General features: G+C 41.1%; 1 protein-coding gene across 1 annotated transcript in view; it reads right to left on the reverse strand.

Moving 5' to 3' along the window:
* The window catches only part of CSAD (cysteine sulfinic acid decarboxylase), a 92,381-nt gene that overhangs the window by 55,389 nt on the left and 16,528 nt on the right, over positions 1 to 20,464 (reverse strand). The window contains exons 5-9 of the mRNA XM_063444825.1: positions 19,427 to 19,533; positions 18,509 to 18,624; positions 8,586 to 8,665; positions 3,812 to 3,866; positions 1,488 to 1,604 (exon numbers count right to left, since the gene is read on the reverse strand). Of these exons, the coding sequence (XP_063300895.1) occupies positions 1,488 to 1,604; positions 3,812 to 3,866; positions 8,586 to 8,665; positions 18,509 to 18,624; positions 19,427 to 19,533 (475 nt within the window). The remainder of the gene's footprint in view (positions 1 to 1,487; positions 1,605 to 3,811; positions 3,867 to 8,585; positions 8,666 to 18,508; positions 18,625 to 19,426; positions 19,534 to 20,464) is intronic.

Raw genomic sequence — 20,464 nt, forward strand, 5'->3', positions numbered from 1 at the left:
ACTGCAGTCAGATCGACACCCCGATGAGGACGACGAGCATGCAGATGAGCTTTCCTGAGACGGTTTCTGACAGTTTGTGCAAACATTCTTTGGTTATGCAAACCGATTGTTGCAGCAGCTGTCCGGCTGGTCTCAGACGATCTTGGAGGTGAAGATGCTGGATGTGGAGGTCCTGGGCTGGTGTGGTCTGCGGTTGTGAGACCGATTGGATGTACTGCCAAATTCTCTGAAATGCCTTTGGAGACTGCTTATGGTAGAGAAATGAACATTCAATTCACAGGCAACAGCCCTGGTGAACATTCCTGCAGTCAGCATGCCAATTGCACGCTCCGTCAAAACTTGTGACATCTGTGGCATTGTGCTGTGTGCTAAAACTGCACATTTTAGAGTGGCCTATTATTGCGGCCAGCATGGGAAAAATATTCGGTTTGGCTCGGCATTCTGAAATTCGGGACTTTAGTACTTCGGCACTTCGGTTCAGTTCGGCACTTCGGAACTTCAGGACTTTGGGTAAGTGTAGGGTTAGGGTAGGGTTAACCCCTAACCCTACCCCAACCACTAACCCTTAACACTACCTTTAAACCTAACCCTTCATCTACCCCAACCACTAACCCTACCCTAATCCTCCCCTACCCCGACCCCTAACCCCAACCCTCTCCTGTTTTTCAGGACTTCGGCACTTCCAAAAATCGGCACTTTGGCAATTCGGTTCGCATTCATAAATATGGAACTTCGGCAATTCGGTTCGGCATTCCAAAATTCGGCACTTCGGAAATTCGGCACTTTGGAAGCATCTGAATGTCTGAATTTCCGAAATTCGTCCAAAATTGCATTCGGAACGAAACAAATTGCACATGTCTAATAATCATGCTGTCTAATCAGCATCTGTGAGGTGGATGGATTATCTCGGCAAAGGAGAAGTGCTCACTAACACAGATTTAGACAAATTTGTGAACAATATTTCAGAGAAATAGGCCTTTTGTGTACATAGAATAAGACTTAGATCTTTGGTTTCAGCTCATAAAAAATGGGGGCAAAAACATAAATGTTGCATTTATAATTTTGTCCAGTGTATTAATCCCTTTCAGTGCCTTTTTACATTCAAGTAGAGGGGGAATAGTATATGTTACTACTAGTCATTTAGGTCAGGGGTGCCAAAAAGGTAGAACCCCAGATGTTTAAAAACTACAGCTTCCATGATTCTTTATCAGTCTAATGGCATGCAAAGGCATACAAAGCTTCATGGGAGTTGTGGTTCTAAAACATCTGGGGAACTACCTTTTGGACACCCCTGATTTAGGTTATGCCCCCAAGATATAGAGCCACTAATTTATCATTTCTGTTGTATAAAAATTATTTGCACAAGATTTTTAAACAAGTCATTCTTCTGATTGTTGACATGTCCACTGTTTGCATACAGAATGTGTACAGATTCTAGAAGTTGTATCAGTTAGTGTGAAAGTTAGTATATTTATGTTATTACTTACATCAATATGGAGCCATACCCCGTGTCGCTTGCACACATCAGCAACACTTTGAAGAGGATCAAAAGCACCAAAAACCGTTGTTCCACAGGTTGCGCTAACTAAGAATGGGACCGAACCCTAAAAATGGATACATATACATATGTACTTAAATGTTTACACAACTCCATCATTCTGGTGGCTACTCTTATTACTGGAAAGGCTTATGATGAACTACATTTCCAATACACCATCCAGCCCTCATGCTAAACAATGTGTTGGTTACAGTGAATAACAGCAAGAATTGCCTTTAAATCAAACGAGTTTTATTTTGAACATGGCTTCCACCAAATGACACATCAGTGCATCTATTGAAATGATTAGAGTGAGAGAAACTGGATTAGAGCATTGTCAATGCATTAAGAACTGTTAGAAAAAAAGAGGACATTATAGGGCAGGGTTTGGCAACCTTCGGCACTCCAGATGTTGTGGACTACATCTATTATGCTCTCACGCCATAATGCTGTTAAAGCATCAGGGGAGATGTGGTCCACAACACCTGGAGTGCCAAAGGTTGTCTACCGCTGGTATCAGGATAGGCTAGAACAGTGGTTTCCAAGCTTTTTAGGTTCAAGGCACCCTTAATATTTCAATACTTTTCCAAGGCACCCCAAGTCAAAATTTCTAAGTTGTATAGCGCTGCAGTATTTACTGGCGCTATAGTGTAATGTACAGTGTTTATGTTTGAAGGGATGCTTGTATATAGTTATTGTGTTTTAATACAGGGGTACACACACACTCAAACATACATACACTCACACACATACAAACACTCATACACATACACACACCCATACACATATGTACATACACATACACACACACTCACACACATTTAAACACTCAAACACATACACACACTCATACACATACACACACTCATACTTACACTAATATACAAACTTACACTAATACACACACTCACACACACACTCAAACTCATACAAACACTCACACACAAGTGATTTTTTTTATATCTCCAGCCACCCTCCTGTTAGCTTACCTTGTGTGTCCTTATGGGTGGCTTGGACTCCTGGTCTGGCTGGGGGGAGTGAAGGGGTCTGGAGCTCTTTGTGCTCCTCTCCCCTCACGCTGTTGCTGCCTCCTCTCCCTCCCACACCGTCTCTCTGCATGACGCTGGGAGGAAGTGACAAGCTGTCACTTCCTCCCAGCTGGCCGACATTACAGGGGCCTGGTCGTGGTCTTAAAGGACCGCTGCACTCAACCAGGTCCCTGTTGAGCAGTAATGTTTCCTCGGTGCTATATTCATAGCATCATCAAAACATTCCCCGGCACCCCTGTGCGCTGCAGCACACAGTTTGGGAACCGCTGGTGTAATGTATAGTGTAAATGCTTGAAGGGGTGCTTGCATATAGTTATTGTGTTTTAATACAGGGGTGTGTTTGTATGTAATGTGTGTGTTTGATTTCAGGGGTGTGTTTGAATGTAATGTTCACTTTCAAATGCGGATGTACATTTGTCATTTGAGGGAAGTATTTGTGTTTGAGTGAATGGGTGTATTTGTATAACTTTTGGAGTTTGAATGCAGGAGTGTGTTTGTATGTAATATAGACACCTGTGGGACACCACGGCACACAATTTGGGAACCGCTGAGTTAGAAGGAAAATTTGTCATGAGTAATATTAGGGGGGGAAAAAAAATATTTGCAGCAATGAACCCATTTAGTTTGGTAGTGATGAGTGAAAATTAAATCATGTCAGTTAATGCTTGTACAGCGGGATGCCTTTTCTTTCACCTTTTATCTATTATTAACAATTGGATAACATTTATATCCACTGGTTGGATTTAAATTTAATTTAAAATTTTCCGATTTTAATTTTTATTTCCTGTGTGGTCTTGCAAGATATTGAAGGGAAATAAAAAGACATGGTGCCTGTCTAAGTACTCAGCAAAGACATCTTGCCATGTATACTACTAGAGTTACAATGTTGCACGCAGCAGGGTGATACCACAGAGGTTATAAGGCTAGCCAGTACACAAAGATAGACAACAGTCCTGTAGCATCAAACCTATGTCAGATTAACAGCCCACTCTATCTCTAATAAATCACTGATCAACAAAATATAAGCTTGCTTTGTTCAGAAGATTTATGTAGCGGAATAGTGAGAGGGTGTTAGGGGGAGAACACTGGGTTAAGAGGAATTTATGTGTTATATGAAGGAGTTGTAGGACACATACCTGTTTAATAGGCAGGCAATCAACAATTAACAACATTTTTAGAAAAACACCCCACTAATTAGTAAGTGGGGCATGCTATCCTACATTACCTCCAACTTTGCTTTCAATATTTTGGTCTCCAGATCTTCAGGTATCATCTTCCCCCTGTTATCCAACATAAAAATATCACATGCTCACTGATCCATGTGTACAAGGTATTTCATGCTCTAAGAAGGCTTTCTTCATCACTTGGAAGCAAAAGACACAATCTAAATATCTTGGTAAAGCCGATAATTGGATGGATGAATGTATACAATTAATGTATTGCTACCTGTCCATTATCAGCCATGTAGACAGCTCTCCAATTGTACAAAGGAAATAAGCACATAAAACTTGCTCAGAATACACAACTGAACATGAGGTTTTCAAATCTTTTCGCCTAAATAAATTCTTCTTTACTAGAGTTGATTGAATCTGAACTGTAAAGTTCGGGTTCGTATCCAACATTACGATTTTTGTACCCCAAACCAGAACCTGGACATTTCAGTAACAGTTCGAGTTCGGTGTTCGGCAATTTAATGGCGCGTTTTGAAAAGCTGCAGGGCAGCCAATCAACAAGCGTTTGACTCGTGTGCCCTTAGAAGCCATCACAGCCATGCCTACTAATGGCATGGCTGTGATTGGCCAGTGCAGCATGTGACCCAGCCTCTATATAAAAAATGGGTAGAGGATCAGCGCTGAGTGATCTAAAGGGAAAGGAACAAATTGAAAGCTGCAACCTATGGGTATGAGGTTCCCTCCAATGTCCCCAAAGAAGCAGTTCACCTACCCTGGGCATCGGGTAGACGTCAGTGATGGTCTTCTCATTGAGGCACCTGTAGACCACGCAGAACCGGGTGCTCCCATCTTTCTTAGGCACCAGGACTACAGACGAGGCCCAAGGACTGTCTGAGTGCTCGATGACCCCTAACTGGGTCATCTCCTGTATTTCCTTCTGCATTCCTTCTCGGACTGCTTCAGGGATACAGTAAGGGGGCTGTCGCAGGGGTGTCTGTCCAGGGGTCTCTACCCTGTGCACAGCTAGGGTCGTATAGCCTGGTTCTTGGGAGAAAGTCGCCTGTTTCTCCCACAGAAGCCTGTCCCATCTCGGTGTGGCTTAACCGGTCCCATAGCTGTACAAGGCTAGTAAGGTCAGTCTGGGGATCTCTCTCTAGTAAATCAGGGAGAGGTAAGCTTTCTGAGTTGTCTGCTGCAGGGGCACACACTGCAGCGACATCCTCCAGTCTTTCTTGGTACTCCCTTAGCATGTTCACATGAAAGGATCGCTGGATATTACAAATCACCCCAAAAACATAGGTAAATATTACAGGAACCCCACAAGTCCGATATCCCTGAATAGCTTTGTTTGAGCGCCCAACATATCCAAAAAGTGTTCAGATCTGTTAAAACGAAATCGCCATACGAGTGAAGTGTTGACCGTTCTAGGGTTCCTGTATGAAAACCGACGAACGCTCCCCCTGGCTCTTAGGTAGCGAATGATCCCCCAGTCGGCAGTTCCTATCTCCTGAACATGGTTCATGTAGTTGGTCGGGAAAGTGTGCGGGCAGTGGTACCATCTTTGCCGAGGCTCACAAGGTCGTGTAGCCGAAATGAGTTCCACGCGCTCGACGATCAAGTACCACTGCCTGTGTTCGCGAGAAAAAATGACCGCCATGCACTGGACCACGTGCGTTCAGTTATACGAATGGCGGCCACCCATTGAATGCACTTGAGTAAATATCTTAATTGCGGTTTACAGCCAGGGGTGGTCGGTGTTCTGAGCCAATAAAGAGGGGGACCACACAAGTTCTGTCCGTTTCACGAACAGGGGGATTCATATTAGTTCGGACAATTAAACATGGGTTTGGGCAACCTCAGGGAATGTTACCAGGTCTGCCAAAATCAGCACTTTAAAAAGTCCCTTGGGAGGGCAGAGCCTGACCTACGAGCAGCTCAGATGCATGGTGCACAAGCTCCAGACCATTTGGCCAATTTGGGGGTGCCTAACCCAGCCAACAAGCCATTATACCTGACATAAGTGCACAGCTTGCGTCAGGGACTCCTGAACGAGCATGTGGAGTCGTTACTTGCCTTGGTGCGCCACAACAGCGACATCAGGGTACGTTTGTGAACATTTGCATTACAGGTTGTGGTAATTGATTATCAGGCACATTTTTTTAGTTAGAAATAACAAAATTGCAGTAGTTTGGGTTCTCGATTAGCATAAACATTTGGGTGTTAAGTGCAATTATAAATTATAAACACGTTTAACTCAGTAGCTTAAGATGAGTGTTCATGAAGAGTGTCATCTTTTTAGTTTCTCGATATTGGTTTTATTATGCTCAGCTATGCTTATCTGTGCTTGAAAGAGGGGCATGCATTCTATACAGTGACATCTAGTCTAAATAATCATACATTTATCCTATATAGGATTACATGTCTATCTGAGTATGAGTATATGAATGAGTTAGGTGAATGGAAGCATGCCTATATATATGTTAGGCTATATTTGCGTGTAACAATACTAGTTGCGCTTAAGATTTATTTCAGATTTTTGTTTTCCCCCAGGAGGCCCCCCATTAAGTGTGCCTTTTAGATATTACTGGTATTTCCAACATTATATATAGGTGATAGGCACCTGCACCGCCGTGTAGACAAGTTGTGACAGCGAGCAGCTAGTGGCCTTACTCACGGCTCAGCCTATGCCAGCCAGGGGTACAGCACAGTCCCACCTCGAGCAGTCACACTGCATGGCGAAGCCTCTAATTGCGGGCAAGTAAGTCGGTGCTTTGGTCATTTTTGCGGTTCCTTTACTCTTCTCCGGCTGCAGTTTTGACCTTGTGTGCACTTTCCTGAGTGGCCTCCGTGGTGCCGCTTTGCGTCTGGGTGAGGCGCGTTGCTTGAACCGCTGCCATGTTGGGAGATCTCCCTCTTTGCCGTGTCGTGCCGCTTCGTTACTGCCTCGGGTGTTGTCCGGGCCCAGATTTTCATGTACATGAGCCGCTTTCACTGACCTTGGAGGAATGTTGCGGGGTCTTGGGCGGCGACATCGCATTCTGGTGCGTGGGCTACGGGTGGTGTCGTGGACCTTCTGGGTCTTCCTCTCAAGGGTGAGGCATCGGGCCGAAGCTCTTACTGTAGGCTGTGCCGTCGGTGCAAGCATTTCAGGTGGCTTTCGATGATGCTCCCAAGTGCTCCAATACCGCTGGCACATAGCGTTGAATCTTTTCTGGAATTCTGTTTCCCAGTTGCAGAGTTGCAGGCAGGTTTATGTAGTATTGCAGTCGGCCATTTTGTGGGACCGAGTGTAGGCTGTTTTCACTAGTGTCGCTCAGAAGTGTTCTGGAGGTTAGTTCTCGCTTAGTGGAGGCCGGGATGACCTTCGCCGGCCCAGAGGGGGGGGGAGTACGAGGCTCAGACTGTCTACAGGAGTAAAAAGCCCACGTCACCCTGGGCGCAAAGATCGGCCGTTTCTCCCGCCGGGGCAGCACCAGGCTGCTTTAGTGTTTAGGCCGCAGCTGCCGTTGGCAAACGAGGTGAGTTGAAAGTTCACTGGGTTACTCCGGTGATGCGGGAGAGGGTTTGTTGTGTGAAGATTATTTGTGTTGGGGTATTTTCCCCCTTTTAAGACACTTTTAAGTCGATTTTTGTGAGGAGCTCAATCTACCTTCCAGGATGGTGTCCAAGCCTCGCCCCCCGTTACTTGCCTCTTAACTCTACCGGGAACCCGAAAAACTCTGTTGCGGCCTGCTGGGGAAAGAGCAGGGGAGAGAGGTGGATGATCTTCTCTCTCTTACACCCACAGCGCGGACCTGCTGCACTCCTACCCCACCCCTCCTCGGACCGGTGGGGGTTATCCTGGTCCCCACTAAAACCCAACAAGCAGGTTATGCTACACCTGCCCAGTGCTTTGCTTTGAACCCTGATAGCAGGACTCAGTCTCCCACAATCAACAATGGCTGTGTCTTAGCCCACTTCTCAGGGCCTGGGCCCATCATGGCAGCCGACTCACAGTGCTGTAGAGAGCACTTTGCAATGCCTGGATGAGATTTTCCAGATATTCTGGCAGCGAATGTGCACGAGCACTACTGCCTAAATCAAGGATGGAAAAGCGGATTTCTGATTTGCCGTGGAAGAGGAGACTCCCTCGAGGAAACTCGAACCCACAAGAGACACACTCTCCTACTATAAACCTACCTGGGCCGAGAGCACCACGATGTATTGAAGAAGATACCAACTGATTCAGCGGACTGCCCCAGAAGGGGGAAAGACTTGGCAATGATAGTGTCTCCAAGTCTGTGGACTACGGATGCCAGTTCTCATACGAGCTCGGGGCTGGAGGGGGTTCCAGATCTGGCGAAATGGAGCATCCCTCATGCTGGTGATAGGTTTATCAATGTTCTTAGCCAACAACATTAGATTCACATGCCTCTCTGCTAATAGTCACCATATGACTTCCACAAAGCTACCTAGGCAACATGTTTTATTTCTGCTGCTACTCTTTTTCTTTTACCCTACTTTATTACCTTGTTTGATGCAGCAACTTGAAGCCAACTTAACTTTTTATGCCTACTTTTGTCTCTTATGCCTCATGTGTAGTTAAAATGTTCAGCCTAGCCTTCACTTATGAGTACAGTCTTAGACATGATTGTTTTAGTTTATTGCTTACTATGTAAAAAAAACTGTGCTAGACCTTCACAATGTGACATGCTACAACTTTTTCTGCTAAGCCTGATATGTGTTGCTATGTTTTTGGTTGCATATTGTTAGTGCTGTTGTGGCATTGCAAGATTCTGTGTAATTAAACCTGCTATAGCAAATATGGCTGAACATGTGATAACTTACCTGTCATCACTCAGCACATGAATCACATTATCTGTTCCAATACCCATGAACGCTGCCCCTTTTCTCACGGAATAATGACTCTGAAAGGTGGCAATATTCATAAATTGAGATGGATGTCTCTTCGTAACACACCTATACACTTAGTATTATATTGAAGAATAATTTATTATGAATGAAATGTTACACAAATGAAACCCAGACTATAATCTATAAAACATTTTAATATACTATCTATTCAAGTGGAAATTGTTGGCAAAATTCACTTTGCATTCACTTTGACTTCCCAAAAATCCTAACTTCAGTATATATCCTGTAAGAATTGAATAATAATTGTTGGACATTGTTGTAACAAACAGAGAAAAATGTTTATAAAAACTCCAAAAAAGGGGGTGGGTCCTGTCAGCCATGCCAGCAGGACGCATCGAGAGTGGGCCCCAGCACTTAAACTCCTAAATCGGCATAGTTCCACAGTTTATACTACCACTGACAACTCTACTTGCCCCTAAAATACTCCTGAACTGAGTGGGGATGTACCTGATCATGTCTGATGTCTCTTGGTGTCCACGCCAATTAGGGCCAGACTGGGAAAAAAATTAGGCCCGGGCATTTTACAATCAAAGTGGCCCCCTAAGAAGGGGGCGGGGCCAGAGAGGGTGTGTTTTGTCATCACTAATGACAAGCATGCCCCCTCTCAAAGTGAGCATGTTGGTTCAATGCGCTGAAGAGCTCTGGCATTAGAAAAAGGCCCTGTATTTGTTCTGCGCAATGCAAGCAAATTTAATAACATGCTTGCGCTGTGTTTGCTTTTAAATTGTCTCTGGTGTCTCCACAAGTGGGATACCAGAGGGCAAAAGGGCCAGGAAAGTGTATGGTGCATGCGTTTGGAGCCTGCTTATGGGATTGCGTGTGTGTATAGTGTGGTGTGGTATTGTGTAAATAGGTAAATTTAATTTGTGTTTGTGGTGTAATATGTGTGGCTAGGGGCTGTAGAGAGTGTGTGTATAAGGGGCATAGTGTTATAGGGGATGTAGCGAGTGTGTGCATAAGGGCTGTAGTGTGTGTGTATAGGTGACGTAGTGTGTGTAGGGGTTGCAGAGAGGGTGTGTTTAGAGAATGTTGTATGTGTTTGCTGACAAGGAATGTAGTGTGTGTGTAGGTGGTGCAGTGTGTGTGTGTAGGAGATCTAGTGTGTAAAGGACCCAGAGTGTGTATAGGAGATTGTGTGTGTGTGTGTTTGTGTGTATAGAGGATTAAGAGTGCATATAGGGTAAGGGATCTAACGTGTATCTGAAGCGTAATGTGTGTAGTGCTGTAGTGTGTGTGTGTGTATATATGTATGTGTATATATATATATATATATATTTTTTTTTTTTTTTTGATTCGTTGTATGTGTGAGGGGTGCTGTGTGTGAGGGTGTTTTTATCTGCCGTAACATTCTAATTTTTTTGTCTGTTAACTCACTGAGGGGTATTTATATATTATATATATATATGTAAATATATATATGTGTGTGTGTGTGAGCGAGGGTGCTGTCTGTCTGAGGGTGCTGTGTGTGAGTGAGGGTGCTGTGTGTGTCTGGGGGTGGTGTGTGTGTCTGGGGGTGCTAATAATAATAATAATAATAATAATAAAAAAGTTATATCCCCCCCTCCCTGGGAGTTCCTGGCAGGGTAGAGAAGCAGCCGATCTCCGCTCCCGACTGCTCGGCTGTTAGGTGCCCAGTTCCTCCACCTTTTGGCCAGTAAGGGTGATCCCGGTCCACTCCACGGAGACTCCCACATTAAAGGGACACTATAGTCAACTGAACAACTTCAGCTTAATGAGGTTGTTCAGGTGAGTACAATAGATCCCTGCAGGCTCTTTCATGTAAACACTATATTTTCAGAGAAAATACAGTATTTACCTTAGAGCCTAGGAACACCTCCAGTGGCAATCATTAAGACGGCCACCAGAGGGACTTCCTAGTTAAGTCCTGCCTGATGCGCAGTACTCACATTTGACTTCTTCACGTTTAGCTGATAACATCAAACGTGCTATCAGGACACAGCAGGCACTGTGAACACGCCTGCTGGTTCCTGTAGTAACCGCGGGGCTGTCAGCAGTCAGAGCCGACTGTGTAGGGGAAAAGGATCTCCTGGATGACAGGCAGCTGAAGGCAGGAGACACAGCAGGAGGATCCAGAGATCTACTCGAATTCAAACAGTAAGTAAACTTATTTTAAAAATAAGTGAGTTAGAGAGTGAGAGAGATTGAGTGAGTGAGTGAAAGTGAGTGTGTGAGAGAGATTGAGTGAGTGAGTGAGTGAGTGAGAGTGGGTGTGTGAGAGAGTGAAAGTGAGAGAGAAAGAGTTAGAGTAAAAGATAGTTAGATAGTGATAGATATACGATAGATACAGATAGAAAGATAGAAATAGATAGATAGCTAAAGATAGATAGATATATAGATAGAGATCAAGATATACAAATAAATAGGTAGATGGATAGATAGATGAATAGATATAGATAGAGAGATACATATATATAGATGCAGATAGATAGCTACATAGATAGAAATATATATATGGATACAATGTCCCTTTATATCCTTGCACACATACTTTAATGCAGTATTGCCTGGTGCACTTTTTAGCCAATGCCATAGATTGATATACAAATATTGAAAAAGAGGCTTGCACGCACGGTCTTTGTTTCTTTAAAACGATTTCCTTTTTATTTCATTCCTTTAAAATATGATCGACGTTTCAGCCAGCGTCCGTGGCTTTCATCAGGATCTTTACAGCTCAAATTCACATTACAAATGACATGCTTATATAGCTATTCAAACTAAACATTCAATCAATAAAACACTCACCACCTGTAAGGCTGACAAATGCGCATGCGCCAGTATGCCGCTACCCGGAAGTAGCATACTGATGTACCCGTTGCTATGGTTACCCGGTATGCATAATCGGCTCCATAGCAACCTAGTGAAACAACTTCTCTCTCTATATGCCGATCGTTCAGCCTTACAGATCTGACTTACATATTTATACACAACGTTAAACATTAAAATTCAATACTCCTGTTAACAAATTGAGGTTCCTCTTCTCATGAGTTTCTTATTACTTAACTCAACTCACAATGATCTCTATGTAGTATGTAAAATTACAAAGAGCTATTCTACTATACTCTCCTTAATTATATTTAAAATTACATAACCATTCCCTATGTTCGGATTATGTTCTATGTATTGTATTATAAAGTGACTTAGTGTTGATTATGTACAGTAAAGTGCTATAAAGTGTATTTGATTAAAGTGATACATGTGCTTTTATGTACAATAAAGTGATAACAATTACTATGTGACATTAATCATATATACATTAATGTACTAAGAAATTCTCTCTATTTAAAGTGATACACCTGCTTTTATGTACATTAAAGTGCTAAAAAGTGCTTCACATCATATGTACATTAATGCAATAAACCTTTTATTTAAAGTGATACATTTACTATTATGTACATTAAAGTGCATTCCTATAACGAAAGTGATCTATATCTTTATATGTAGTGATATTTACATTTAATTTAACACACTACCTTATCATAATGGATTCACCACTAATATTTAAAGTGAACCCATCCCTTATTAATTACTCGGTAGTGATAATTACATATCAGAGTGTATGGAATGGTACATATCTATAATTCCTGCATATCTTGCTTAAATTGAGCTATTATTACTCTTTGCTATATTTTACCATAGGTCCATCTATGCCTCCTAATCATCATTTTCTAACTCCAATATCATATCTTGATATTAAAACATATTTGGTTCCAAGTAATATCTTCCTCTAATTCTACTAACAGTATTTCTGATAAAAATTATTCATAACTCAACAAGGCCAGTCCATTCATTTAAAGTTATTCATATAAATGGATGATATGTTATCATTTCATTCAGTCCTCTGGGTGCAACTGTATCCAATTCTTGTATCCAAAATGTCTCTCTTCTCAAAAAATGCATTGCCTCTATCTCCTCCTCTTCTGGAACATGGTATCCAATCTATTGCTACAAATTTTAACATAGTCAAGGGGTGTTTTTGTTCTAAAAAGTGTTTCGCCACAGGTTTGTCCGTATATCCATCTATATACGCTGTTCTGATATTTGATCTATGACCCCTGATTCGGTCACATAGTTGTGTTTCAGTTTTCCCTATGTAGACCAAGCCACAAGGACATGATATTTTATATACTACATGGGTCATTCTGCATGTGATGGTATATCGAATATTATATATCGCATTTTTATGTGGATGGTTAAAGTTTCGTGCTGGAACCATGTGGCTGCATGTCACACACCCTAGACAGTGTACACTGCCCCTTAATTGTATTTTCTTCTGCTCAATATAGCTCTCTTCCGGGTCTGTCTTCATTAGTATATCCTTTAAATTTCTATTTCTTCGATAGCAAATTCTCAGCAATTCTTTAAACTCTTTCGGTAAGCTATTATCACATGCTAACATGTTCCAGTTTCTTTTCACAATGTTAGATACTTTCTGTGATTTGTTATGAAACGTCATAGGAAAAACTAATTTGGGACTTGTGATGATGTCTTGTGGCGTGGTCGCTTTCTTCTTTGCTTCCTCCAATGCTTTATTTAAGACTCTTTCACTATATCCTCTACCCAAGAATTTTATTTTCATTTCAAGTATTTGTTGCTGTTTTGTTGTTTCTTTTGAGTTATTTCTCATAACCCTGAAGTATAGCCTCTAGGTATAGAATTTTTCAAATTTGTTGGATGTGCACTAGAATAGTGTAGTATAGTGTTCCTATCCGTAGGCTTGGAGTAGAGGCTATAAGCCATTCTGTGGTCTTCCACGGATAACTCTACATCTAAAAATTGTACCTTCTCTGTGCTCACATTGGCTGTCATCCTTATCGGTGTCGGTAGTTGGTTAATATATTCCACCATTTCTTGGGCCTGCATTGTGGTACCCCGCCAAATTATCAAAATATCATCTGTGAAGTGAAAATATTTTATAACATTTTGTTTAAATGGTTTCAATATATATTCTGTCTCAAAAACGTACATGGCGCCATGGCTGCTCCCATAGATGTTCCCGATATTTGCATGTACCACTGTTGTTCGAAACGAAAATAATTGTTTTTCAACGCTACTTCCAGTAATTCTAAGGTGTATTCTATGGGAGGGCCTTCATATTTTGATGAGGCACAGATGACTTGTCTCATAGCCTCTATACCACCATCATGCGGGATGATGGTATACTAACATCCATCGTTATAAGCACTGGTAGTTCTTCCTCTATATACAGTTGTTCAAGAGTTGCTAATAGTGAAGGAGTGTCCTTAATACATGTATATAGATTTTGAACTGTGTCTTTGAACATAGAATCCAGCCATTTTCCTATTGGTTGTAAAACTCCTCCTATGGCTCACACTAAAGTCCTGGGGGGTCTGTTTGGCTTTTGTGTATTTTTGGTATTGTATACATGATAGGCGTCCTCTGATTTTTTTGTATCAAATATGAGTATAAATTCTGGTCTATATAGTTAGCTCTCAGCCCCATATTTAGGACTTCTTCTATTCTTGCTTGTATTTCCCTCGTAGGGTGATCCTTAAGTGGTTTATAGGTGCTCTTATCTTGTAGTTGTCCTCTTACTTCCACTGCATATTTCTCAAATATGCAGTGGAAGTAAGAGGACAACTACAAGATAAGAGCACCTATAAACCACTTAAGGATGACCCTACGAGGGAAATAGATCAAATATTAGAACAGCGTATAGAGATGGATATACGGACAAACCTGTGGCGAAACACTTTTTAGAAAACAAACACCCCTTGACTATGTTAAAATTTGTAGCAATAGATTGGATACCATGTTCCAGAAGAGGAGGAGATAGAGGAAATGCATTTTCTGAGAAGAGAGACATTTTGGATACAGTTGCACCCAGAGGACTGAATGAAATGATAACATATCATCCATTTATATGAATAACTTTAAATGAATGGACTGGCCTTGTTGAGTTATGAATAATTTTTATCAGAAATACTGTTAGTAGAATTAGAGGAAGATATTACTTGGAACCAAATATGTTTTAATATCAAGATATGATATTGGAGTTAGAAAATGATGATTAGGAGGCATAGATGGACCTATGGTAAAATACAGCAAAGAGTAATAATAGCTCAATTTAAGCAAGATATGCAGGAATTATAGATATGTACCATTCCATACACTCTGATATGTAATTATCACTACCGAGTAATTAATAAGGGATGGGTTCACTTTAAATATTAGTGGTGAATCCATTATGATAAGGTAGTGTGTTAAATTAAATGTAAATATCACTACATATAAAGATATAGATCACTTTCGTTGCAGAAATGCACTTTAATGTACATAATAGTAAATGTATCACTTTAAATAAAAGGTTTATTGCATTAATGTACATATGATGTGAAGCACTTTTTAGCACTTTAATGTACATAAAAGCAGGTGTATCACTTTAAATAGAGAGAATTTCTTAGTACATTAATGTATATATGATTTGATCATGCTCTCCTTCTTCAAACTCTTTAATCGCTTGGTCTCTGTGACTCTGTCCTCTCGTGGTTTTCCTCTTATCTCTCCCAACGCTCATTCAGTGTCTCCTTTTCTAATGATACCTCCTCCCCCCCGCCCTGTCTCGGTTGGAGTGCCCCAAGGCTCCGTCCTTGGTCCCCTTCTATTTTCTCTTTATACTGCCTCTCTTGGCAAACGTATTACCTCTTTTGGATTCCACTACCACCTGTACGCTGATGACACCCAGCTATATCTCTCCTCCCCGGACCTCTCCCATGCCGTCCTGCAACGTGTCACTGCTTGCCTTTCTTCCATCTCTGACTGGATGTCCTCCCGCTTTCTGAAACTCAATCTCTCAAAAACTGAGCTTCTTGTCTTTCCTCCTCCTAATACTGATCCTCCTCTTTCGCTCTCCCTTCAAGTTTGTGGTACCAACATCAGTCCATCCTTGCAAGCGCGCTGTCTTGGCGTCATACTTGACTCTGGTCTCACCTTTGAGCCTCACATCCAGCATGTTGCCAAATCCTGTAGATTCCATCTTAAAAACATAGCCCGCATCCGCTCCTTTCTTGCACCAGATACTACCAAAGAGCTTGTCCATGCTCTAGTAATTTCCCGCATGGATTATTGTAACCCTCTCCTGATTGGTCTTCCCAATAGCCATACTGCACCCCTACAGTCCGTAATGAACGCTGCTGCTAGATTGATTTTCCTCTCTAGTCGTTTCTCTCACACCTCACCCCTCTGCCAGTCCTTACATTGGCTTCCTGTATGCTATAGGAGTCAATTCAAGGTACTAACTCACACCTATAAAGCACTGAACAACTCTAGCCCCTCTTATATCTCCTCACAGATCCATAGGTATGTCCCTTCTCGGTCTCTCCGCTCTGCCTGTGACCACCTCCTGTCCGTTGTCCGCACTCGTACGGCCAACTCGCGCTTGCAGGACTTCTCGCGGGCGGCTCCCTTCCTATGGAATAGCCTGCCTACCGCCATCAGACTCTCCCCTAGTCTTGCATCTTTTAAGAAGTGCCTTAAAACCCATCTCTTTAGGAAAGCTTATGGCCTCCAAGACTAACCCCTACCTCACATAGTTGTTTCTTGCCCTCTCCTAAAGGGCCGCCCACCTTATTTAATTGCAAATTCCTGTCCTAATGTGTTTTACACCCCACCTCCTATAGAATGTAAGCTCGATTGAGCAGGGTCCTCTTCAACCTATTGTTCCTGTAAGTTTATTTGTAATTGTCCTATGTATAGTTAAATCCCCTCTCATAATATTGTAAAGCGCTACGGAATCTGTTGGCGCTATATAAATGGCAATAATAATAATAATAATAATAATAAATGTCACATAGTAATTGTTAGCACTTTATTGTACATAAAAGCACATGTATCACTTCAATCAAATACACTTTATAGCACTTTACTGTACATAATCAACACTAAGCAATTGTCTCCACCTTAATGTACATAATTAACCCATGTATCACTTTAATCAAATACACTTTATAGCACTTTACTGTACATAATCAACACTAAGTCACTTTATAATACAATACATAGAACATAATCCAAACATAGGGAATGATTATGTCATTTTTAATATAATTAAGGAGAGTATGATAGAATAGCTCGTTGTAATTTTACATACTACATAGAGATCATTGTGAGTTGAGTTAAGTAATAAGAAACTCATGAGAAGAGGAACCTCAATTTGTTAACAGGAGTATTGAATTTTAATGTTTAACGTTGTGTATAAATATGTAAGTCAGATCTGTAAGGCTGAACGATCGGCATATAGAGAGAGAAGTTGTTTCGCTAGGGTGCTATGGAGCCGGTTATGCATACCGGGTAACCATAGCAACGGGTACGTCAGTACGCTATTCCGGGTAGCGGCATACTGGTGCATGCGCAGTTGTAGCTGATGGACGCCGAGGAGGAGAGTCCGCCTTACAGGTGGTGAGTGTTTTATTGATTGAATGTTTAGTTTGACTAGCTATATAAGCATGTCATTTGTAATGTGAATTTGAGCTGTAAAGATCCTGATGAAAGCCACGGACGCTGGCTGAAACGTCGATCATATTTTAAAGGAATGAAATAAAAAGGAAATCATTTTAAAGAAACAAAGACCGTGAGTGCAAGCCTCTTTTTCAATATTTGTATATATATGGATAGATATAGATAGAATTAGATGGATAAATATAGATAGAGTGTGTGTTTACACTATTTACAATTTGTGTGTTTTTACACAAACGCTATATATAGAGATATCTCAAAATATAGTGTTTGTATACACACAATCTTTGGGCTTTGGAGGGTTGCGGTACGAGGGGGGCGGGCATAGACAGCGAGCTGAGCTGTCAGGGGAAATTAATATAAAAGTAAAGAAGAAGGCTAGGGGACCTGTCTTTCTTGCTTTTATATTTTGACTATAGTGCTCCTTTAAGCTAAGTGCGCGCAGCATTACGGCAGGCACAACACCGCACTCAAGATGGTGCACGCAGCATGCTCCCCTGATCCCTGTACAGCATATTTTGCAGGTCAGCTACAACTATATGGAGCATGAGTCCTAATGGGCAGAGAAGAAATCTTCGGTGGGACCTGTGACACCGAAGACCACGTCCACTGGCTTACCTCAGGGGGCTACGGTGTCAGGCTGTGCAGAGGGCGGTGAAACCTTTCTTTACTATTCTGGGCCAACACATCGCAAAGCTGTGAGAGATGCCACACATGTCATCTGAATCCAGCAACAAGCCTGGGATGTTCTCTCTCTGGCCAGGGGGCAGCATTTTACCATCAGTCTACAGGACAAACATTTCTTACCTGAAAGGGGACCTCCTGGAGGTTTCACTCTAAGCCAACGCTACCCAATCTCTCTTACAGTTTCTACCCTACTTTCTTTTGATGTTTCTTCTCCGTGCATATAATTTTCCTACTTATTCATCTCATATTCTCAAGCCTACCACTGGGTTAATTCTATTTTTTTTCAAACAAAAAATGCATACTGTTTCATACATACACATTATTTGCAATTTATGACTCTCTGTTACTGAACGTATATTGTCTGCTATGTCATTGTTGTACCTACTTAGCACATCAAAATAAAGAAATAACTAGTGCCAAAGACTTCACTGGAATTTGTGATTTACTATCAATAGTATTTATGAAAAAGCACAGAAAAACTGACAAACTTTAAAGCATAGTTGGGCTAGTCTAATGGCAATTATAATATATATCTGGGACCTAAATTCAACAGTAACAGCCAAGCCTTGCAGGTCACCATATGGTGGAAATAATGCATGATTTAGCAATTGCTTACAATATAATAAGGGACAGGTAAGTCTCGTTTACTACCTCACCTCTTGCGATGTGAAGATTGCTAAACGTGGTAGACCACTCAGTCCCGTCTCTTTGCAATGTGGAAAGCGGTGAAATCTGGCTAAATTTATAGCATACATGTTTGAGAGGGATCCACCTAGAAAGAAATTCTAATTAAAAATTATTTGAAAATAATTCTTTACTTATATCCTTATAGAACTTTTGGAGATACATAGGAGCTTTCTTGTGTTAAATCCAGATCTCCTCCTAAGAATAAAAAAAGAAAAAGAACCCAAACTCAGTGGCTCAATGGATAACCCTTTGCCATTTGTGAAAGGGTGAATAATTGTCCCAGAAGGAGTAGGCTGTGGGACAAACTACCTCTTTTTTCTGATCAAGTGGTGCCATGGTTTGACAGTGCAGTAAGCATGAACGTGGCCATGGAGGCGTCAAGCAACATTTACTGTGCCACATTCACAAATATAAAAAGCCAGGGGATTCCCAGTTCTCTAGTCCTAAGAGTAAACCCCAGTAGTCATAGATTCTAAGCTCTTGATCACATAAACTAATAATAACATCACTTTAATCTCTCCATCCCATTCCCCAGAATTACTTATAAATAAAAATGTTATAAAGTAAGTATCAATCTCTCATGTGGAGCATCATAACCACTATGCTTTAAACATAATAATGATCTAAAATGGATGTAAAATGAAAAACTCATATTCTGTATAATGTAATATGCAATATGTTCTTAAAATAAAAAATAAATCCAAAACAAAACATGTAAGTCACATGTTACTACCTTCTGCAAAGTGACATGATTTAATCAACATTTATTTATTTAAGTTATGTCTGGTGAGAGGATACTTTGTAAGGGTAAATTGGCATGAGCTTGGAGGCTCTGACCACACTTTTAGCAGAAAAGAGGGTGTCCTAGGGATATGAAGAGTGCTTACCTGGGCAGAATATCCCATCTCCTGTTGTCCAACCAATAAAATGTCTTAGTGTTCTGAGTACTTCTTGTTCCATGAGTACAAACACGGGAGCCACCTCATAGGTATACCTATGAGAATAGAAGGTTTGCATTGATAAACATTTGTTTTTAAATAGAATTTCTAACAAATTTGTTTACTTCCTTTGTATAAAAAAATATGAATATGTAAACCTTGTTTTTGTTCTCTGAATGTCTTATTGATAGAATTTAAAATATGCCATGGACCTTCCAAACATTTATGTTGACCATAAGTATCTATGATTCTCCAGTGAATGACAATAGTTAAGTAACTGCCTTGCATTTCTGTTTGGACATCACCAGATGGCTGTCCCTTTCATCGTTTTGGTGGACTTCATTAAGGAGTTACATTTTAGCCCCATGTTGCACTGGTAAACCTGCCATTGGATACTGGTGAATTGCTCTGCTCTTGAAATGCAGGTTAGTGTTCCTGTTTGAATAAGTCACTTTATGGATCCTGTTAGACACAAACTCAATATACTTTTTCACCCAGTTGTGGGCTACTAGCTAGTAATGTATTTTTTTTCTTTATCATTTTCAATTAGGGACTTATGTTTTTCTATTATTCCATTTTTTGGGGCAAAATTTATTTAAGTATTTACTAATCTGAAGCTGTTGCAGTATATGAAATTCCATATGAGGTATGAAAATATACATGTTTATACTGGCTTGTTTAAAATGATACCTTTTCCTGTTTGGCCATAATATATTATATCCACTATTCAAATAGATCCAAGTGGAATTTGGCAAACAAGATATGGTCAACACACCACTTTGCCTAGATTTTACTAAGGGTAGACTTTACAGACTCAAGAGCTCTACTATTAGCCAAAGAAAGACGTGCCTGAATTTTTTTTAGCCATTTGCTGTGGGTTTCTTGAGCCCTAAGAATGTTATTGGAGTCATTTTATATTAATGCTCATTGCTGGAAAGAGGAACAGTGAACAATGTATTCCATTTGTACACTGTCTGTTATGGACCC

The sequence above is a fragment of the Pelobates fuscus genome, chromosome 1 (genome assembly GCF_036172605.1).
Source record: "Pelobates fuscus isolate aPelFus1 chromosome 1, aPelFus1.pri, whole genome shotgun sequence".
Classification (NCBI taxonomy): domain Eukaryota; kingdom Metazoa; phylum Chordata; class Amphibia; order Anura; family Pelobatidae; genus Pelobates; species Pelobates fuscus.